This window comes from Rhinolophus ferrumequinum, chromosome 14, assembly GCF_004115265.2.
Source record: "Rhinolophus ferrumequinum isolate MPI-CBG mRhiFer1 chromosome 14, mRhiFer1_v1.p, whole genome shotgun sequence".
In the NCBI taxonomy this organism is placed as follows: Eukaryota; Metazoa; Chordata; class Mammalia; order Chiroptera; family Rhinolophidae; genus Rhinolophus; species Rhinolophus ferrumequinum.
Window position 1 is genome coordinate 43889712 of NC_046297.1, and position 24060 is coordinate 43913771.

The 24060-nt window shown below is 39.8% G+C and overlaps 1 protein-coding gene across 5 annotated transcripts in view; it reads right to left on the reverse strand.

The window, feature by feature from the left end:
- UBR5 (ubiquitin protein ligase E3 component n-recognin 5) overlaps positions 1–19349 on the reverse strand; it is a 127390-nt gene extending 108041 nt beyond the window's left edge. For 4 of the 5 annotated variants that reach the window (XM_033125736.1, XM_033125735.1, XM_033125733.1 and 1 more), the window contains exon 1: positions 18836–18958. In XM_033125736.1, coding sequence (XP_032981627.1) covers positions 18836–18897 — 62 coding nt within the window. In that variant the 5' untranslated portion in view covers positions 18898–18958. Of the gene's footprint in view, positions 1–18835 lie in introns of all 5 variants that reach the window. The other variant, XM_033125734.1, reaches the window with a different exon arrangement.
- Positions 19350–24060: the final 4711 nt, after the last annotated feature.

Consider the following 24060-nt stretch of genomic DNA (forward strand, 5'->3'; position numbering starts at 1 on the left):
AGCTCTTTATTAAAATGAGGAGTAGGCAAGCCCCCATTCCAGAATGCTTGCAGTAACACTTACACCTTCCAGGATTTCCCTCCCTGGGGAAACTGGCCCAAGAAGAAAAACAAATATTCAACATAACGTAAAACAAAAAGTTTAAGCAATACGGCAGGAGCTCTGAACAGGGTTGCCGGTTTGATTCCCACATGGGCCAGTGAGCTGTGCCCTCCAGAACTAGATTGATGACAACAAGCTGCCGCTGAGCTTCCGGAGGGGCGGCCGGATGGCTCAGTTGGTTAGAGCGCGAGCTCTCAACACAAAGGTTGCTGGTTCAATTCCCACGTGATGGCGGGCTGCACCCCCTGCAAATGAAGATTGAAAACGGCAACTGGACTTGGAGCTGAGCTGCGCCCTCCACAACTAGATTAAAGGCCAACAACTTGGAGCTGATGGGCCCTAAAGAAACACACTATTCCCCAATATTCCCCAATTAAAAAAAAAAAAAAACTAGCTTAAAAAAAGATGCTAAGCAATGGGAAATAGAGGAGAAAAGACAAGTAAATGAGAGTAACAATGGCGGTGACAAACATCCAAATACCAGGAGTTTCACAAAAAAAAAAAATAAGAAAATGGATGGGAGAAAAGGTATTAAAGCAATAATGCAACGATAGTCCTGGAACTGAATGATATGAGCTTCCAGAATAGAGACCTACCAAATGTCCTACGAAGTGTTTGGGGCCTAAAATACAATGAATGAAAAAAGGACCTACCATCAAGGCACATCAACATGAAATTTCTCAGCACCAGGGATTGAGGGAAAACCCTAAAAGCTTTTGGGGTGGAGGGGAGTCCAGCAGAAAGGATCAGGAGTTAAAATGGCACTGAACTCAAAAGAAATACTGGAGGCTATCATTTTGAAGAAAAGTTATTTTCAACCAGAAATTATGTATCTAAGCCAATAACAATGCACAGACAAAAAATAAATTTGCTTTCATTGAAACAAAGCAACAAAATGGCACATCAATAACAAAGTAGGAACAAGATTTAAAAAAACTTTTAAAATAAGCTGTCAAAACTATATCCAAAATTCCTTAAAATGTCACCAAAACACTAAGTTAGAAACAAACAAAAACAAAACGTCTGCCCTCCCGCCTTTTTGAATACAGAAAGTACATAGATTCACTTGTCCAACCAATTTTACAGCAGTGACTGTGGTCTCATCTATAAAAGTGATTAGAAAAGTAAAAGCACTATTTGTGTTCAAAATGTGTATGTGGATCTTTAAACCCCTTTAAATATTCTAAAGATTACTGTACATCCACAAAGCCAAGAGCTTGGATAACAGAGAAGAGCAAAGAACAGAGCAAAGACCAAAATCAACCAACCAACCAAACAAAAACAAAACCCCCTGGGAACAAAAGTCTCTTTAAAAACATTTAAGGAGTTCCCTGCAAGTTCTTCCTGAAACCAGGAAGTCTCAAGTGCCTTGACCCTATGTCTTTAAACTCTTACCAGTTTCTCCAGTTACTGCCTTGACCAGAATCTATAAAGTAGACAGGCCAGAAAAATTCTAACCACATCAATCAGGATTTAAAAGCCTGACCTTTAAACTAAATCAAGAGTTTTGATCTGAAATACTCAGAAAAGGTTGTTGAGTCCCGCAACACACCCAAGAAATAATTCAGACCATAAATTCACTTCTATTATGGCAAAGTTTACTTACACATTTGAACCAACAGGGTATTGTAGCACATAATATGCTTAATACAGAGCCAGGTACAAAATGTTAGCTGCTCCTGCTATTACTGTCATTACCACTTCAAACTAAAGGAAAGCAAAAGAACTGCTAAATGGGAACGTGTGGAAAAGGAATTTGGGGACACAGAACTATTACTGAAAGAGTGATTCCAAATATCTACCAACATACCCCATTAAAAAACAAGCACCAGAAGAGATCTGAAATAAATCTCGTAACACATAATACCAACTAGACATAAGTGAAGGCCATGGATAAAACTGTACTTCTTAGTTCACATGTACTGTAAAAACAATGCGAAGCCATCACAGCTATTAAAATTCTGGCTATCTCAACTTCTCCAAATTACATTTAGAATTACCTCTATCCAAGGTAGATATACCCTGCATCTGAGCACAATCAGAGTAAAGAACTAGGCCGTATTTCAATCTTGAAGTCTCAAACGCTTCACATTTCCTAAATAATTCACCCAATCAACAACCTGACTGTGTTAGAAATGCCAGTGAGGTCAAAGAAACATATTAGTAGTGACTTTTCTGTGACTCTGGTCTGGATGCTTGTGGGGGCCTCTGTGATGTCAAGTTTGTTGAACTGTCAAGTTCAATACTTCCGCCTGGAAATGTTATGTTCATTAACAGTCACTACACTTCCACAAAATGCATTGTGTCCAGTGCCGTAATGTCATAGGTTGGTGTTTTTTTTAAACCACCACAACCATTAAAAAAATGATAAACTAATAGTCAAGTTTAATTATGCAGAAGGAGATTTGGGTACCATGGAAATATTAGAAAAGACTGATATCATGTATTTGAAAATAAAAAGATAACATGTATTTGAAAAAAAAAGTAGAGTGGCTACTGGATGATATTAGGGAATTCTTATTAATTTTTTAAGGTGTTGATAATAGTATGGTGATTGTACAGAAGCTTCATTGGTTTTTATTTTCAGATACATGACATCAGTCTTTTCTAATATTTCCATGGTACCCAAATCTCCTTCTGCATAATTAAACTTGACTATTAGTTTATCATTTTTTTAATGGTTGTGGTGGTTTAAAAAAAACCACCAACCTATAAATTCTTTCAGTCTCCTCCATCAAGAGGTGGAGTCTAATTATCCCCCCCACGAGCCTATGACTTGCTGCTTGAGAAATGAGGCAGAACAACTCTACCTGACTTCTAAAGTCTATGTCATAAAAAGGCTTTCCACCCGACTCTTTCTTGAGACACATGCCTTTGAAACTCTGAGCTGCCACAGAAGTCTGGCTACCTCGAAGCCAGGCCGAGACCACACACACAGAGGTAGCGATGTCTGAGGAACCAGCTGTTTGAGTCTTCTAGATGACTCAAGCTACCATCTGACTGCAGTAAGATGGAGTAAGAACCAACTAGCTGAGTATTGTCAATCCCCAGAAATAGTAAATGATTGTTGTTTTACACCATTAAGTATAGAGTGGTTTATTATACAGCAATAAAAAACCAGAATGATCAAAAAACAACTCCACATTTTCTTTGGTCCTAGTTCTACCAATATATGAATAGGCTCAATTATGCTTCATTTGTGGTATCTTCCTTACCAGTTTCTTTTAACTGTGCTAAGTTTAAAAAATCAAAACTTTGTATTACCCACATCTGTGAACTTCCTTAAACATTTACTACAAGTCTTATTAATAAATCTATTTAACTTTAGACTCATCGGAACAGTAAATCTTTGCTCAAAATAAAAGCCAATCTTTATGTAAACATACGCTAAAATCCCACACTTCTAGTACATACAACACTGTATAGCAACTAATACAACACTGACAGGCCAACTCTCCTGTCAATCACCCAGGTCATATATCCTGATAGAATGTTCTCATTTCCTCATCTCTGCAGTCAGGAGATTGTATAAAGAACAAAAGCTGACAAGGCCAAAACCTTCACCAGCCACTGACCTCTCATTAAATGGTCTCCAAACACCCCTGTAAGTTTAACAAGTGCACAACCTGGCCTATCACTTCCACATCATTTGAAGTCAAGCTATTGCTGATCGTAGGGTGTTTTCTGACAATAAAATGTAATCCAGTGCAAAATATGTGCAAAGTGAAACTGCAAATCTTGAAAAAGATGCAAGATTTCCTGAGGTCTAGGTAAAGTAACACTGGAAAATTCATCACACACACACACACACCACTGACAAATAAAAATTATACACAAAGACCAATTAAAAGTTAATGAAAATTGAAAACAATGACACAATTATGCTTCAAAAGAGAATGATTGTAATATTTCAACAGCTAAGTGTAGCCCTTGGAAAAACTGCAAATATTTTTATAAAAATGATTCCATGACAAAATTCTAACGAAGCTCAATGTGTGAACCTTGATTGAATTCTGGTTTGAAAAACCCAGCTATTATAGACAGACTTTTTGAGGACAAGTGGAGAAAAGCGAAAATCAGTGGCTACTGGATGATATTAGGGAATTCTTATTAATTTTTTAAGGTGTTGATAATAGTATGGTGATTGTACAGAAGCTCCATACTCTTAGGAGATGCAAGCACATTTTAAATTTAATCAAGTTAAACATTTAAAGATAAAGCATCATAATGGCTGCAAATTCCAAACAGTTCAACAAAGTTACATTTGTATACGTATGCATGTATATTTTGCAAATTTGAAAAAATGTTAAGAATTACTGAATCTAGGTCAAATTTTACAATTTGACAAGATGTTAACAATTACTGAATCTAAATAATTCATTGCTCATTTTTTCAACTTTTCTGTCTATCTGAAAATGCTTACAATAGAATAAAGGGGGGGGAAAAATCAACCTCACCAAAAAAATACATTTTCTCTCTCTTTATCTATCTCTCAGATCATCATTTAAGGAAGCCCTCTTGCATGAAGCATAGAGGGGGAAATGTCAAGTGATGTTATAATGTGATGTTTTTCAATGTGATTGGAATAGTGCATGCCAAAAATCCACACGCTTAATTCATTCTTTATTCTAAAGATTGGAAATAGTTGTAAGAACTAATTTTTATTAAAATACGTTATTTTGCTTACTTTTGAAGCTCAATTTAATAAAAATAATATACTAACATCCATGAGGTATGCAAAGACTACAAGGGGCCTGTCTTCAGAGACGCCACCTCTCAGGTCTCCCAGTGGCCCTCAGGCTCGGACTGAGAATACTCAATAAATAGTTAACTCAGTGGGTTTTCCCATCCTTTCTGATTACATTTTTTAGTAAGAATACATTTCAAATAGATGTAACATATGGAAGTTATACACCACTCATTTCAAAGGAAATATTTCACAATTAGTCACATACAAAAAGCATGTCACTAGAATGTAAGCTCCACAAGGGCAGGAATTTTTGCCTCTTTTGTTCACCGATGTAGCCCAAGTAGCTGGCCCCAAACAAGCCCTCAATAAATATGTGCTGATGAAGGGAGGGAGGGAGGGAAACTTTAAAGTCAAATTTTTTTAAAAGCTTTCTGATAGTGTTCATTTATATTTAAGTTACGATGAAAATTATGATCAATTTCTATGGGGAAAATGTGCTTAAATTTGACCACAATGTTTTTTTACAAGCTATCTTCCCCCTGGTTGAACTGTGAATATAAAAGGGAAATGATAAATTCTTGTCCAAAATCCAAGTCTTTCATTACACATCGTTCCTTTGGGGCAGGGCTGCGAACAAATATTCTGTGAGCTCAAGTCAGAAATGATGCCCACGTACCTGATCCTAACGAGCTTTGTTCAATATCACAACTCAAGATAAAATTTTTAAAATAATAAATCTATTTATAGAAATACCCCTTGGTTAGTTTTACACGAAGAATTATATTTCCTGTAAGACGTTTCTAGAGAAAAAATTTTTAATGAAATTAAATCAGTATTCTTTATTCAATGCTTTTCATGTTCTTTCTGTTTTACGTGGATAACTAAACTAAAACACTTTCCTAGGGATTTATTCTTTTTCTGTTATTAAAATAACACTCATATAGAAGTATATGTTAAAACATATTAAGAGACAGCAAAAGTAATCACCCATAACTCAGGGACAAGTACACTGTCATTTTCTTTCAGCACTTCTTAAGAAACTTTTGTTTTTAACATGGTTAAGACCATGGACTGTCCTATCTCGGTGATATTATTGGCCCATCCGAAGGATTTGTAGTGTTTTCCCAAAAGCAATGAAGCATTTGAACTGAACCATCCATCAAAGCTTGTTTGTCCTCATTATCAATAGCAAACACTCACAAACCTTGCTGGGCAGAGGTGAAGGATACGTTTTGTAGTCATGAAATCAAACAACTGGCCTAAATTAGGATGGAACTCACACCCTTTACTGTACTGGTTCAGTTACACTAAGTCTAACCCACTAAAATAACGAGTCACAGATTTATTGTATCATGGTAATACCAAGCTCATTTATTTTATCACAATAATTACCAAGATAGTTAACAGGGTATCCTTTTCTACAAGAAAACTTCAGCTGACTTGAAACGCTATGTACTTGCTGCTCTAAGCACTCTGGACACCCTTTAGCTCCTCAGATGTACTACACTCTCACCTTAAGGTCTTCACACCTGCAGTCCCTTCTTCATAGAAAGCTCCTCCAGGGTCAAAGCCCTGCCCTGTATCACACAGCTCCCCCACGGGCACCTCCTATTTAAAATCCTGACTCTCCTTTTAAACATTTCTTCTTCCAGGGAGCTTTCCTTCTTCACAAGACTGGGCTGTGTGCCTCTGGTGAAGAATCTGAACTTCCTTTCACTGTACCCATAATACTGCCCTGTACTAGCTGGTCTCTCCCATAGACTAAGCTCCACTACTACACACCCAAGACCAGAACTGACATGTAGCAGAAGCCCCACAAAAATTTTCTGAATTAAATGATGAGATACTATTTTAACGGCAAAAACACAGAGTGTATATCCATATTAATATTAAGGCATTTATATGTATTAATATGTGTGCATCAGAAAAACAAGTAACTTCCCGTGCTCATTTTAAAAAAAGAAAAAGGGAAAGCAATAAAGCTGAATTAATGCAGAGTCTAGTTTTTGCCACTTAACTAATCATCTCGGCATTCCAGCCCTCAATTTCCTCAGCTGTAAAATACGAAAATCCTAAAATCCTCTTTGGTGTAAAATTTTGAACATCTCAAAAATTACTTCCTACTCAGCAAAGTCAAATAGATTTGCAATCTACTCAAGTCAAAAGGTAATATCAATTATTAAAGCCTAACCTACAGAATGAAAACAGGCATCCTGAAAACAGAAGATCAATCCCCACTGAGCACTTGATAGTACTAGGACCCCCTAAACGGCCTTCAGAAGGAGAACAGTAGCAACCCACCAGAATCAAAGGTGAGCAAACACCCCTACCCCCAGGAGGTGATATGCAGCCAACGTGATTTTGCTTTATCATACATTATTTCAAATAAGCTCTTGCCGAATGGAACAACCTCCTCCCACTAACTTTATATGGAAAACATAACTAAAAGATAATATAATTGTACTAAATTATTTTGTGTCAAATAAAATACATCAGCCCTAGCAATTTGAAATTAAAAACGGAAAAAATCCAGAAGAGTTGGGCTGGTTTTTAAGAGCTCCCCTCCAGTTAAACAAGGTGGTAAGAGTTTAGAATATCCATGGCTTCTAAATGCCCATTAGAATGAATACAAAAGGGTAGAAAAGCAAGTCTGAGGGAGGAAATAAAAATCAAATCTTAAAATGGCAAAGGTGACCAACACATATCAAACTATAACTCATCAAATAGCATCTGAGGCCTACAAGTCACATAGATTCAAAGTTGAAATGAACGTTCAGACATCAAATACAGCCCCTCATCTTACAAATGAGTAAACTAAGACTCATTGCAGGCAACAACTTTCCCAAGATCCCACGACTGTTTATTACCGTGTTTCCCCGAAAATAAGACCTAGCCGGACCATCAGCTCTAATGCGTCATTTGGAGCAAAAATTAATATAAGACCCGGTGTTACATTATGTTATATTTTACTAGTATTATATTATATATTGTATATTATATTATATTACACCCAGTATTATATTAAAATAAGACCAGGTCTTATATTAATTTTTGCTCCAAAAGATGCATTAGAGCTGATGGTCTGGCTTGGTCTTATTTTCGGGGAAACACGGTAGAAGGACCAAACCTCTAACTCCAAATCCAGTATCTTTCCAGTTCTCAGAACTCTCTCCCCCCCCATCAGGACCTGTCTGTGGTACACAAAATCATTTGGACACACAGTAACACTCCCAAATTCTGTAAGAATTGTAATACTCGATAATGAGTCAGTATCGTAAAACAAACCTTATAAGATAGGTAAAAATGTGCTACAAAACTTAAAAAATTAATCAGATACATCTGAATTCAGAAATGTATTTTTTACTATCTCATCTTACCTTGAGGTTTTCAATCTGGTATGAAATGCTAAATCCATTAAAGTAGTTCTATCACATGGATATCTATAACCATAAATAATCTTGAAATATTTATTGGCAGTACAGTACGTGAATTTAAGTATTTTAAACAAAAATAATAACAATGAGTCAGAGGACACTTGGTCTCATTTTTAAGTGTCTCTGCTACTGCACCGCTCTCCTGGCAGTTCTCAAGGAGACCACAGTCCCAGCCTGTGCATGAGGTAAACAGAAAGGAGCATACTCCCCACAGAAGTTCTTCAAGAAGCCCCTCTCACCTCCTTGCCAACTCCCAATATGGTCTCTTCTAGCATAAAGTCAAAGCATAAGGATGAAGCAACCTGTTTTAACACACTGATGGGCCATTATCTTCTTGTCTTCTTATCCCTAGACAGTATCTTTTGCAAACAAAAAGCAAAAGAACAAAAAAACCCCACTGTCTATATGTAAATTGTTCTCACACAGCACAAGACCTCTGGACTCTCATTATCAGTATCAAATACAGTCATCTGCAAAGAACCCCTGGCTGCTGACAGTATCTTCAATGCCTATGAAGGAAAATTCATTAGGCTCACGACAATGGAAGAGGATGAACCAGTCTTCAAATAAGCACCAGATTTAACCATCAGACCCTTCTTTCCTGTCACTTATATTCTCTATTAGCACTTAATTCTTTTCTTTAGTTATGTCTATCTCTGCATTAAACTGCAAACATGAGGTTGAGCCCATCAACTTTCTATCCTAATATATATAATTTAGTTGGCAAAATTCTCATTGAATTGAGTAAGAGAGTAAAATTTATTTTCCCACTTCCCTTGTTCACTTCCCCCCTTCTTCAACAAAATTTAAGTAGAAGAAATCACGAACCACCAGACTCAGTTCTTTCTCCCCATGAGCCATTCCACAATACAAAAACCCTTTCCCTACCACAATCCTAAGAGCATAGAAACTGAAGCGGGAAAACCTAAATGATCTGGCCCAATTCTCTCATTTTACACATAAGAGTTATTATTTTTTCATGGTCAAATGGCCTGTTAGTGTCAGATACAAAAAGAACAAATCCCCGACCACTGTTTTCCTCCAATTTATAGTCCAGTCACTATCACATCAAAGACAGACTGACTAAAAACCACTGCCTACTATATATTTCAGCAATTTAAAATCATTTAAGAATACCAAGTTCTCTTTAAATCTGTGTCTTCTAATCTATTTTATCTTAGCAGAGAAATAGTTTTCAAAAATGCATATGGGGAAAATGCTCCTTTCCATCACTATATTTTGGCAAGGATCTGAAAAATACTTGACACAATCAAGATGTTACCACTGGTTGAAGCTGGCTGTTAGGTTCAGGGGACCTCCCTGCAGTATTTTGCAACTTCTTGTGAGGGTATAATTGTTTCAAAAAACTTAAAAGATACATGGCACACCTACCTGATGCCACTCCCTAGGCCCACTAATCTGTCACCTCACTCTTCTCCAAACTTCCCCAATGAGCAAGAAAAAGTTCCAACTTCTTCTCAACCCAAAGTTCCAAGAAGTTGGCACAACCTAAAACACAGCAGCACCCCTAGCCTAGCACACTGTCTGAGAAGCACACAATTATTGACCAAGGAAAACTAACCCAACATCGTTCTCAAACTGTGTGCAGGCAATTCAGGGCAAATATTTACACAAGCCAAAGTCTTTCACAGCTTGCTATTGGTGGGCAGATCAACTTCACTCCCCCAACTGGACTGTAACCCTATGAGCACTGACGTGTTTTTAAAAAGTTATCCTCCCAATATCTTACGGCTGCGGAGGACCTAATATTTATGTAACTTATTTCAAATTTTAAAAATTTCATTTGTAAAAACAAAAAAACAAACAAAAACAAACTATTCTAGCCTCAAAGGAAAGGAAAATATCCTTTTCTCAGACAGCTACAGAACCTGCAGTCTGAGGGGGAAAGGATGGCCTGGGGTAGTGAAGAACTGGCAAGTTTGGCCCCATAGGCTGTCTTCAATTCATTTTAAGACAAAGAAATGTGTGCAAGAGTCTTTTATACAGTGGTCCTCAAGTTTCTGTGCTCCTGATGATGGTGGCCCACTTAGACACTATGAGAAGCATTACCTTAAATCAAAGAATCCCTTTATCAGAAAAAGGCACCACAATAAATGATTTTACTACAACTTAGTTAGGTTATGTTACTCTCATAAAATATCAACACTATTGCCAGAAAAAATTTTCCATTCAAAAATAATAGTTTAAACATATCATATCTAAAAACAAATGCTACCACCCTTTAAGAATGTCCTAGAATTTACAATTTACCATAGACTGAATCTCTGTATCAACTGAAAAGGCTTTTTACATTCCCAGTCTCCCAAGGACTCAAGAGGCCCTGGAGAAGAAAAGCACAAGACCAACTGCCCTGAGTCCCCACCACTCAACAGTTTTGTGAAACTAGAAACATTCTGGGATGGCCTGGGCTGGCTGCTAACCGCATACCGATTCCTGTCTCTGGATATGGGTGTTGTATGTATTTTTCAGTAGCTCTCTGCTCCCAGGAGTGGCAGAAAGATGAGCAGCTGCCAACAAAATCAGCCCACATGTCATCTCTGACTTGCAGACTCAACCTTGCAGGCTGCCAACCTCCCCTACAGAAGACACCCATTCCTGGTTCTGCATGCTCTCAGCAGTGACAGAAACCTAACAGAATCAGTAGGAACATGTGGCAGCAATTTCTACTCGTCCCTGCTGGCAACTGCAGGAGGCAAAGAAAAAGCAGTTCCTACACCTCCCCAAAGAACCACCACAGAAACAAAAGGTCACGTTGTCCACAGCAAGTACTCCACTCCTTTCCCCTCCTTATTTTCTATCTATAGAGAATAATCACAACACCTGATAAGCAGAAAAAACAGCAATCACTTAAGGAAAACATCAAGGGGTTTCCAGGTGATGAAGACTTCAGTTTAAACACCACATGAAATCTAAGATACCTACTAAGAATGAAAGTTTACACTAGATTTGCACGCAGTTTAAGAAAAATTACTTGACTGGTTCTTCCTTTAAAGACAAAGTAGGGTTTCTATATGCAGATGATAGCACAGAGCAATGACTGGACTAGTTCAACTCACTTTTGGACAGGAAACAAAGCCACTCCTACAAGAAAATAGATGATGAACTGCACAAACCCAATAACCCGCCCCAAAGTCTGTCACATAAAAAACCCTGTTTTCATCATTTAGACATTAAAATAACCCTACCATATTGTCTCTGATTTTTTTCACTTTCTTCATCAAATTAACTTCCTAATCTCAACTTGGGCTTTTTCTTACGGCTTACAAAACCCATCATTCTCTACTTCTCACATCACAGCAAGCAGGCTGTCACAAAAAAATAGTTTTTGAGGAATGAAAATGTTCTATATCTTGACTGTAGTGGTGGGTACACAAATTTTGTATGCATTTGTCAAAACTCATCAAACTGTACATTTAAAATGGGTGAATTTTACTGTATGTAAATACTTCAATAAAGCTAATAAAAAATAAGAGTAGAGACAGTTGAAAACATTTTATTAAGATGAATGATGATACCATCAGAAACTGAACAAATAACATTACTTTTGCTATGCAGGTAAGACAAATCGTGTCTTAAACAAAATGAATACTCATGAAAGAACATTGATTTTTAACACTTTGGTTAGTATGCTGACAAAAAATGAGGTTGTCAGAAAGCATAGTTATCTATGAACTTATCATATTTCTCATTTTGAAAGAGTTTATTACCAACCACTACACTGATTCTATCCAGAAAATAATATGAAATATAATCTCATTACAGAGTAATTTCTAATAGACAAATTCAGTTTACTAATAGCCTCGTTTCTATGTATTAGAAGAATATTGCAAACTTTTCACATGGCAATCTTATTCCTCAATGTGCCCCATGGAAAATAACTTAATTTCAAGAATCCCATCTTACCGTCATTACATAATCATTACAAGTGACTGCTGATAAAATGCTATCACACTGAGGTTGAGAAGTGACAGTAAAGAGCTATAAGGACCCTTAAGAATTCCAGTGTGATGCTGTCCCTCCTTCTAAGTTTACAATCCAAATTTTCTTACTCTTAAGAATGTCAAATTTTGTAACGTGTTAGAACCTAGTTTTATCAGGTAAAATTATTAAAATTGTCACTCAAAAATAAACATTTATGTGATAATAGGGAAATCTGAACAAATTGAATTTTGATATTAAGGTATTTTTTGGTTTAAGTCTTCATCTTTGAGATACATCTTGAAGGTATATCAATTAAATTATCTCATGGAAGGGAATAAACAGGAAAGAGGCCTGAAACCAAACTGGCCGTGAGTTGATAAATTTTGAGACTGAGTGATAACTCTTACATACGGCTGTTCATCATACTGTTCTCTCTACTTTTATATGTACTTAAAATTTTCCATAATAAAAAGCTCAAAGACAATGAGGAAAAACTGAGGGTTGCTAGATGGGCGGGAGGGGTGGGGGGGTGGGGGGGGAGGGTGAGGGGATTGGAGGGCAGTCGGTGACCACAGGATGGCCACGGGTTTGAAAATTAATCTGGGGAACGTAATTTGGTGGTTACCAGAAGGTAAAGGGGTTGGGGGGTGGGGGATGAGGGTGAGGGGGATCAAATGTATGGTGATGGAAGGGGAGCTGACTCTGGGTGGTGAACACACAGTGTGATTTATGGATGATGTGATACAGAATTGCACACCTGAAATCTATGTAATTTTACTAACAATTGTCACCCCAATAAATTAAAAATAAATTAAAAAAAGAAAAAAAGAAAAAAAAAGCTCAAAAATAATTTTCAGAGGAAAACTTCACAATCAATTATAAAAACAAACAATTCATAATCACAATGGAGAGAAGGCTGTTTACATTTGTGCAGAATGCCAAGGTGTCAAAATGACAGAAACACAAGACTAGAATTGGAGTTTGTTTTCTCAAGGAGAAGTAGGCATGATAAAAACGGGGCAAAGAAGACTTAAGTACATCCTCCTCCAACATGAAACTGCGCCTTTCAATGTACCCTATAAAATCTACTGAAGTGTAATTTGACACATTGTCCAGTGATTAAACTTTCCTTTGGACACTATTTCCTAAATGACCTAATTGTTAGGGAAAAATTCTGACTTTTCTGAAGTTCACCCCACTATTCCTGGTTATACCCCCGTGTACCATGAAATTTCCTTCACACGTGTCTATTTACTTCGATACCCACAATTTAGTTACTGATTTCTTGATTTATAAAAATGATCTCCCCTTCTTTGTTCTGATTTTCAGTATTTTGTTTGTCTATTTTCTACCCTGTGTTTAATCTTACTTTCCTTAATCGACTTCATTTAATCATTTTAGTTAAGCTTACCTGTCTTTTCCTGGTACAGCTGCTGTTATTATTTCCAGGTAACAATCTCCATCAAATGGTGAGATTTCCCACTGGTTTGGTGGTGACTGATGCTCTATCCCACACAGTATTAACTTGGGTTTTTTTTGGTGTAGCACTCTGAAATTTTAGACAGCTTTCAACTACCCACCACAACCTCAATGTGCCCCACAGAAAATAACTTTATTTCAAGAATCCCACCTACCGTCATTATATAATCATTACAAATGACTGCTGATAAAATGCTATCACACTGGAGGTTGAGAAGTGACATGAAATCCCTTGCTCCTAATAAGAGGGCAGGGATATGCCTGAGACTTTAAAACCCAACAGTTCCAAGAAAAATAAGAAGCACTTACTAAATGCCAAGTTCATAGCACTTTCTATCTTTCAGCAATAATGGCACTGCTCTGTATGTGCACTGTCCAATACGAGGCCAATAGCTCCAGGTGACTGACTACGGAGCACTTGAAATGTGAACATTACTGAGAACCAAACTTTTTAATTTTAGTGCACCTTAATTAACTTCAATTTAAAGTGTCATGTTTGAGACTAATTAATATTGCTTGGATTTTTCTTCTTAAAAATCATTTCCATTTAGTTTTACATCTATACACATTCGAGATAATCCTAGACAGTTTCTCAACCACAGCACAATTTGGACAGGATCACCTGTTGTGGGGGACTGTCCTGTGCACTGCAGGATGCTTAGCAGCACCTCTGGCCTCTACCCCACAGAGAGCAGTAGCAATGCCCTAGTTGTGACAATCAAAGATGTCTCCAAACACTGCCAAATATCCTTTGGGGAGCAAAATCGCATCCAGGTGAAAACCACTGAACTAAGACTAAGTAAGAGTCTGGATTCTGCACTTGGTGCTAAGGATATTCTAGGACAATTTCTTAGGAGGTCCTGTTTTTCTATTTGAAAACCAGACTACACATAAAAACAGTTAAGAGTAACCATCTCTTAACAGTCTTTTCCACAGAACCTACATTATGATCTTGGGGTTTGCCCACCCACTATCTCAACTGCTCTTCACTGACCTTGAGATGGGTATTCTGCCTCATTCAGAACTTGAGGTGTGTTGGGGGGTGGGATGGAGGAGAGAAGGCAATGAGGTTCTAAGTGGTTAAATGACTTACCTATGATAACGCTGTTAATAACTACCGTGTTTTCCCAAAAATAAGATCTAGCCGGACCGTCAGCTCTAATGCGTCTTCTGGAGCAAAAATTAATATAAGACGGGGTCTTATAGTAAAATACAAATTTGGGGGAAACACGGTAGTAGGGCTGAGACGAACCCAGACTTAGGAATTCCAAATTTCAAACTCCGTCTATACTATCTTACCTCGTAGCCCTACAGCACCTAAAGGGAAAGCTCCTTAGACAAAAGTCCTTTTGATATGACAGTCTCAACCAAGACTGCTTATGACTGCACAACGCATGACAATGTCAAAAAGCAAAGCTAACAGAAATACTCCACACGTAGACAAAACAATGAGAACTGGTTTGTACTGTTACCAACCTGCATCCCCAGGACAGTGAGAAGTCATGCCTTACCCACATCACCTTAAAAAGGCCTCTCCTAACCTAGTACTAGGAAAGGGTTGAGAAGGTCCGCACCCTGACAAAGGGCAAGAGTCAGTTTGGAGTCCTGGAGGGAGGAGTAGAGGGAAAACGGAAACCAAAACTCTAAGACAGGTGGCTGCTCTAAGGTTGGGATGCCTCAGAAACCAGAAATATCCCAGAAGACAGACCACGTGGAATAGTGGAAAGAGCCCTGGATTTTGAAAACAAAATCAGAAGACCCATCATGTGGACCTCATCTGTCAGTAGCTCACTGTGTACCCCTAGATAAATTTCATAAATCTCTAGGCCTGATTTTTCAACTCATTAGTGAAAAGACTGGTCTACATAACTTCTAGGTCTCAGTGAGCAGGCCCTTCCAGCTCTCTCCTCAACCTCAACTTGTAGAACCATATTCTTAGTATGTTTTCTATTTCTCTGAGGCAATGTTTTAAGCAGGAACACAGCACTAACTCAAGAAATTCACTAGAAAAAAATCAAAATGTCACAAAAGAAAGTATGGAATGGTTTCAATTCAACACAATGAATATTGCCAGAGGACCAGCCACTCAGCACCAGGGAACTTGTAATCACTCCAGGAAACCACAACCAACATCCTAGGCTCTCTGAATTCCTCTTCTCTGTCCTAGCCATCCCCACCTATACATCAACTGCGTTCATTATTTGGTATCTCAGAGCCAAAAATTAAAGACTTAAACATACAAAAATGTGTAAAAACTACCATAGAATTACCAAGTGAAAACACAAAGAAAAAAATCAGATACAACCTTTTCTTTAATGCTATGTGTATTTTAGATATTTGAGACATCACAAGATTACACTGAACAAGATATTTGATTTTTAACAGGATGTGGCTATTTAAGGAAAGAAAACATATTTGAAGAAAATACTGATGTTTTGAGTCCCCTAAGTTTTCTTTAACCGAGCAATTTATTTGCAGTACCACACTGCCTGTCCAATCTTACTTCTTTTTGTATAAAGAATAGTCTACCTATTTATACCTTTTTTCACGCAAAATTATTTCATTTGTGACTATCATAGGCACATTTCTCATAAAAATCAAGCTATAGGAGCACACGCTTTTTTATTACCAAAACTTACAAAATCTTGGTAGTTTTCATCTGAGGATGAAAATACTCTGGGCTTCTTATTCTAGTTAGTTAAAAGATTCCAGAAAATCAGTATCTTTTGGGAACAGATTTTTCTCAAGCAATGCACCAGTGGGTTGTTCCTATTATACTTTGCAACTAGGTATGCAATGACGCTTTACTTTTGAAGGGGAGACAGAACAGCTCCACCACAAGTCAAACTACTGCCCTTCAAACTACTGCACTTCAAAACTCGATACAGGACTGTCTCAAATGTTGCCTTCACAAATCTCAACAGACCAGTTTTACTGCTACTAGATGTAACTACAGGTCCCTAAAATTTTACTGACAGCACTTTTGTATTTTTTCAAAATATCTGTTCCCCCCTACCCCATGCACACGTTTTATGATCTGAATCAAATACACTTGTCTTTTATTTCATAAAATGAAAAGATGATCTAAATATTCTTAATGTTGTATACTGACACTATAGGAATAAAAAAACAAAGCTGAATGTTTATATTAAGAATGAAAAAAGAAAACATAGCTTTAAAAAAGATACATTATTTATAAATTTCTCAGATTAGCTAAAGCATAAGGAATATTCAAAATTGAATCAAAATACCCAACACCACTGCAGAATAGGTTTTGGCATGCAGTCATTGAATGAACTTGTCAGGATTCTTGGTATATATAAAGTAGGACTAATACAGAAAATATGCCCTATTTCTCTGCTCCCTGGTGCAATTTTCTAAGTTACAAAATAAGTTACAATACAGGCACTACCAACTTGGTTCTGTGAATGACACCAGAACTATCACCACCTCTAGCCTGATTCTAAAATTTACCCCCCAAAAAATCTTATGTTAAAAATCTTTAAAAAGATCTCTAGCACTAATGAAATAAAATCAGAGTAAGGATCCCTAATAAAATGTTAAAATAGATGACTTAAAATGTCTTTCAATATTTAAAGGAACATGTGGTAAGTCCAAGTGGTTAATATTTTCAGACAGTATTCCAAAAGTTTCACAAACATGTTAAATACAATATGGCTACAGCAAACATCAGAGAAATCCGAACCCAGGGCCAGAAACTAAATCGCCAGCTTTCAAATTAAAAAGCTGTCGGCCCCACCTGAGGCAGTTGGATACTTTGAGACCAAGGCCAATATCATAGCAGCAAGTTAGGCCTCTTCCTCCCTCTGGGAAGCGCATGACAAACAGGGCGTCATGCAACTTGTCACCCGGTCACTTAGCAAAAATTATATCTAACTTCAAAACTTGGGTCCAGGTGGCTTCTAATAATACTCAAAGGAAAGACAGCAGCGAAAGCATCGGGTAGAAGGAGTATTAAAATGCCCCACTTTCTGACCCTGAGAACATTTAGCCCATCATTAGATCCGAGTCCTAGATTCTAAGAGTTGCTTTAATGGAGGCCTCCCTCAACCTCCTCGGAGTCTGTTTTGCAACAGTGAAGGAACTTTTCCTGCTTTATCTCAGTTCCCTGAAAGCATGCGGCCCTGCAATTCAATATCCTAAACTGGCAGGGAACCGTGGAAGAGGAAGGGGAGGAATCCACGGCCAAAACAGCCGTCTTATGAAAGACAAAAAAAAAAAAAAAAGAAAGAAAGAAAGAAAAAAGAAAAATCATTCCTCCTCCGCCCATTGTAAACCCATCCCAGAAATTTACAGCATGTTAAGAAAAGCAGCATTGCGAACTGCAGACGTAAGTTTTCCTTTGACTCTACGCACGGTTTTCAGCTGTCAAATTACAACTCACGAAAACACTATCATTAGAATAAAAAAGGAAACAAACAAACAAAAAAGCTCGCACCAGAGGGACCGGGAGCTGGAGCTGCCAGCAGCGTTTAGGGAGAAGGAGAGCAAAGGGAATCCAACCCACTTCCCCACCCCCGCCTGAATTCATCCCCTCCCCGGGCAGGCAAACCTCACTGCAGGGGCTCATATTTAATAATAATAACAATAATCATGGCGCTTCCTCCCCCACCCCCCACCGCGATCTGCCGGGAATCAGCTTCTCCTCCCTGCTTCCCCCCCCCCCCCCCGCCCCGGATCTTCAAGCTTGGCAGGTCCAAACCACCCCACCGGACACAACTCCCAGGGGCCCCGGCGAGCGCAGCCTACCCCGGGGCCCCTCGCCCCGTTTCTCCTCTTCCCTCTCTTTTTACCTCCACCATCCCCCATCCGCATTGTCTGTCTCAATTCAACTTTGGCTAATATGGATTCCTCTGGCCTGGCCCGGGCGGTAATTACAGCCCGCCCCCCCGGGAGCGATCTCCCCCCCCCATCTCCGCCCAGTTCAACGCGGCTCCTACGGGGCAAGGGGGGTGCAGCGCGCTTTCCCATCTACACCGTGCTCCCCCCACGTCCCCGGGCCCCCGCGCCCAGAAGTTTGCCCCGGAAAGGGCCTAGTCTGGGGCAGTGAGGACCTCCCCACCGTCGGCAGGCGCGTAAACACTGGCGCCCGCCCCGGCGCGGCCCCGTGGGGGAGGGAAGGGGAGGGCGGGGAGGCGCCCCTCCCCCCGCCCGCCGGCCCTATTACCTGTCATTGAGCTGGTCCTCGGTGCCCGGCAGCGGGTGAACCACGAAATGGATGGACGTCATGGTGCTTCCTTCTCGTCCTCCTCCCGAGGACGGCCCCCTCCCGCTCTCGCCCGCCCCCCCAACCCACTTCCCCTCCCCAAAACCCACTGCCGCCGCCGCCTCCCAGTCCCCAAATGGAGGGAAGCAAATGCGCAGGGGCCGCCGCTGCCCCCCTGCCGGGCGTGTGTCCACCGCCCGGCAGTCTGCGGGGCGAGGAGGACGGATCAACACGCCACCCGCTCTCCTGGCGACAGCGCACAGGTCTGCGAGGCCGGCGGCCGGGACCTGGGGCGCGCCGCCGCCAGCGGCAGCGGGGCGTTGGGAGAGGGGCGACTGGGGAGGGAGGAGTGGGGCGGACTAAGGGGACGGTGTGGTCCCGGCGGCAGACGGGGTCCGGACTAGGGAGGTGGGGAGGGAGATGAGCCCGCACCGCGCGTCACTGGCGAGAAGCCGCCGCCGCCACCAGCACCGTCGCCGCCATCTTCACTTCTGCCCCAGTTTCTCCGTCTCGCAGGCTGCGCTCCCGAGCGGCGGGGGAGGGGCGAACGGAGGGAGGAGAAGGGAGGAGACCGGCGGGTGGGGGCACGGCTGCGAGGGGGCGGGGCTCCGGGAAACGGGCTGTAAGGCCCTTTGGATTGGGCCGCTCAACGTTGTCTGGCCACGGTGCTGTAAGGCGCGTGCGTATTGGTCCGTTCGGCCCCCGAGGGACAGCTCCCAGTGAGTGTTCCGGAGAGCACGTGTTAGGGAAGGAGGAGGCGGAGGGGCGCGTCCGCCCGCGCTGGTAGGGAGTCCGCCAGTAGCTTGAAAGTGTGTCCCGGGGGAGGTGGGAAGGAAGAGGGGCTCCTGCGTTGTCTCGGTTTGATTTCCCTGGGGCAGCCCTAATTATTTTGCGTACCCTGGGGTTTTTTTTTGTTTCTGGTCCTTCCTCCGCAGTTGTATTTAAAGTGGAAGTGTGAAATCAGTTAAGGGGCAAGAAATGAACACCCTTTTATTGGAGAAGGTAGTTATGTAAGAACCTCTCCACAAGGTCCTAATCTTAGAGCTGACTTTGCAGCAACTTCTTTTATCACCCTGTTCTCCCCAATTTCCCCAACACCACCATCGTCACGTAGCCAGACAAAGACAAAATGTGGAAATTTCCACAAATTTCCTGATTTAAATTATTCATTTTTTTTTTACGACTTTTAAATGAAAGATGATCTATCTACTCTGCAAAGGCGTTCTTCAACTTAAGATCAGTGGGATTAAAACGGCAAATTCTTGAATGGATCTAGCTGCTTTTTACTGTGGAGCCAGTTCATAGCTTTCTTCCCAAAGGCTTCTGTGTCGCCTTCAAAAAGCAGGTACCTCTTTCAAGGCAAAGAGTGAAAACATGAAGCCTCTTCTCCAGGCTGTGTGAATGTTCATTAAATCAGAGGTCCTGTGAACCGTTCTTAATGTTAAATAACACTTTTCTTCTGTTAATACATTACAATATACACACTTTTGCTTAGGAGCTTCTTTTGAACAAAATATGTGAAAATTTATAAATCAGGATAGAGTAGGTACCCTTTGAGATAGATAATGGAACACTTTTGTAGGTCACTTGTTCCAAAATCGGCCCAGATGAGTTTGGACTAAAAAGTGATTCAGCTCTACTACTTATTAGAAGTCTATGTGAGGCCATGGGAAAGCAGGGTAAACCAATGAACACTGCTAGTTTTAGACCCAGACAGACTTGGATTTGTGTCCTGTTTCTGCTACTATGTGACATTGATTAAACTGTTTAACCTATCATAGTGTCTTTTTCTAATTTGTATTCTAAATAATAGATCTACCTAAGGTTGTGGAGAACTCTAAGATAATGAATGTCAAGCTCCTAGGGCTCTTCATAACACTTAGGCTCTGCAAATGGAAGCTTTTATTTTTCAGGCTCTCATTATATACCACTTTATACATTTGTCTTTTAATACTCAAATCACACTATGGGGTAAATAATATTATCTTCATTATATAGATGCAGACACTGAGGCTCAAACATTTCAGGTAAGTGCTGAAGCTGAGACTTAAACCCAGGTCATCTAACTTTGATTGTGTTGCTCTTTCCACTATACCACAGCTGCCATCTAGTTAATAATTTAGAAGGAACAGACTATTCAAAGCCAATGGGAAAAATGTGATATGATAAATGCAATAAGAGTGCTATGGAAGTTAAAGGAGGAAGTGATTCCAGCCAAGAAAATTAAGAAAAGTCATTTAAGCTGAGCTTTCAAGAATATTCTGGGCAAATAGAATATACAACTTAAACCTAGTCATTTTACATTTGCCCCAGAAAAAACTCCACACCATACCCATATTTTGCTTCATGAGTCTTTCTTCCAAATCTGTCTTCATCTTTTCATCAGGCTTCCAACTTGATTTACCCACTCCCAGTTTCCTGGAACTGAGACTCTCTCTCCTAGTTGAAGGCCCCTCTCCGCACTCCTAGCAGCCCATTCAAACTGCCCACTTGATCTTTGACTGACAGCCATCTTGACATAGTGACCTTTTTGTTGTCCCAGGCTGGAATGTTAGGGAGAATTTTCCTCTCCCAGGGCCCCAACACTTTGGTGGGTCACGGTTTGAACAGGGGAAAACAAGAATAAAGGCATGGAGTTGTGCAAGCCCATTGCATGGATGGGGGAGGGGGAGATACAAATAGGGAATGGAGATAAGCAAGGTTCAAGAAGAAGCTCTTTGAAGACAAAGTGCAACACAAGCCTAGAAGGGGGGAGGGGCTTTTTTCTAATAATTTGGACTAATTCTCACTTGGAGGACAACTAGAAAAGTTAGCCAAAATATTTCTTTAAATCTGCTTAAAGGCACAGAGAGTTAACAAAATAATGATGAATTACCAAACTGGGATCCAAGGGATGAATAAGACCCAAGAAAGTGAGTCTTGTGTTTGGAGCCACTTTGTCCTCTGGGATGAATGCCAATTCCAGAAACACAGAGTGAGAAGCCAAGAGACTGAACAATTCTGACAAGCACTCAGGGTTAAAACAACAGGAATTGATGTCCAAGGTATCCCAATGCTGTGGTGAGTGCTAATGAACCCCTCTTACTTTGTGCTGAGCCCTGAAGGACCATACCCCTGAAATAGGCCATGTCTTAGATTTGATTTCCCCCAAAACAGAACTTAATACAAGGATTTGACTATAAATAGTTTATTTGGGAAGTGATTACAGGAAGCACTATATAGGAATGGAGAAATGAGACAGAGAATGGATGAAACCCAATAAAAGATGAACTGATGAATGTTCTACCACTGTGGGCAACTAGAATTCAATCCCACTGGGGACCATCTGAGGGAATGTGTGGGACACACCTCAGAATTACCCTACTGAGTGGAGGGCAAGCTGGAGTTATTTATCCATCAGCAGCATCCCTCAGTAGTTCAGGATTGCTCTTGGGTTAACTCCTTGACACTTCAAGTTTTCCCTACTATGGGCAAAGCACAGTGCTAAATAATAGGCTCAAGAATGAAAGAAAAACAAAGACATTTGGCAGGGGTCAGGGAGAAAAAGAGAGAGAAGAAAAAGAAAAGGGAAGAAAAATGTGAGAAATTTTTAGGACTCAACCCATACTAAAGGGTATTCTTCAAGCAAAAGGAAAATGATTCCCCACTGTAAGCCCAGAGAGGCATAAAGGAATGAAGAGGTGTGAAAGGGGAAAATATGTAGGTATATGAATGTTAACTGAATAAAACAACGGGGCTTAAAAAGCCACAACACTGACCCCACCAAATGCTGCCCAACATGCAGAGCACCAAAAACTCATTCATTGCTGGTGGAAACACAAAATGGTCCAGTCTCTTTAGAAGACATTTTGGTGGTTTCTTATGAAAGTAAACATACTCTTAACATATGATCCAGCAATCACAGTCTTTGGTATTTATCCAATGGATTTGAAAATTTGTGTACATACAAGAACCACACAGAAGTTTATAGCGGTTTTATTCATAATTGCTACAACTTGGAAGCAACCAAGATGTCCTTTAGTCAGTGAATGCATAAATAAACTGATTCATCCAGACGATGGAATATTATTCAGCACTAAGAAAAGTTGAGCAATCAAGCATGAAAAGATATGGAGGAACTTTAAAGGCATATTACTAAATGAGAGAAGCCAATCTGAAACATTATATAGTCTGTTTTCAACTATATGACATTCTGGAAAAGTCAAAACTATGGAGACAGTAAAAACTTCAGTGTTCGTCAGCGGTTAATGAAGAGAGAGGGATGACTAGGCAGAGCACAGAAGATTTTAAGGGCAGTAAAACTACTCTGTATGATATGATAATGGTGAATACATGTTGCTATACATTTGTCCAAACACATAGAATGTACAACACCAAGAGTGAAACCTAATGTAAACTATGGACTCTGGATGATAATGATGTTTCAATGAAGGTCCATCAGTTGTAGCAAGTGGACCACTCTGGTAGGGATGTTGATAATGGGCAAGGATATGAATGTGTGGGGCAGGAGTAGGTAGAAAATTTTTGTACCTTCTTCTCAATTTTTCTGTGAACCTAAAACTGCTCTAAAATATAAAGTTTATTTAAAAGAAAACATGTTAGCAAAATAAATTCAAAAGGATAGTAGATTCCTTTTGACATACAAGTTCAATGATTTGACATACGAAAATCAGCAAAAGTAATTCAACGTATAACAAAATAAAGGAGAAAAATAATTAAATCCCTTCAGTAGAGTAAGAAAAGGATGTTATAAAATTCTATAACCATTCATGAAGAAAATTTCTTAGCAAACTATGAATAGAAGACTTCTTTAATTTAAAAAGTATTTCTAAAAACCTTGCGGGGAAACATCTTTTGTTATGGCAAAATGTTAAAAGCTTTGCCCCTGTGATTGGAAACAAGGATGTCTGTTCTCACCACTACCTTTCAACATGGCAGTAGGGTCCCAGCTAGTACATTAAGACCAAAAAAAAAAAAAAAAAAAAAAACAATTTTGAAGTACAGGGATTAATTTTCTAGAGGCAGCTGCCAAAGTTAGCAGAGGAAGAGAGCCTGGTAATCAATGGTTAAAACTCCCTCCAGAGCCATGGGGAAGCCAGAGTGGCCAGCCATATACTTACTGCCGGGCTGGAAAGGGGGGGTCATGTACTGTGAAGACATTAACATTTCTGGCAACTTCTATACAA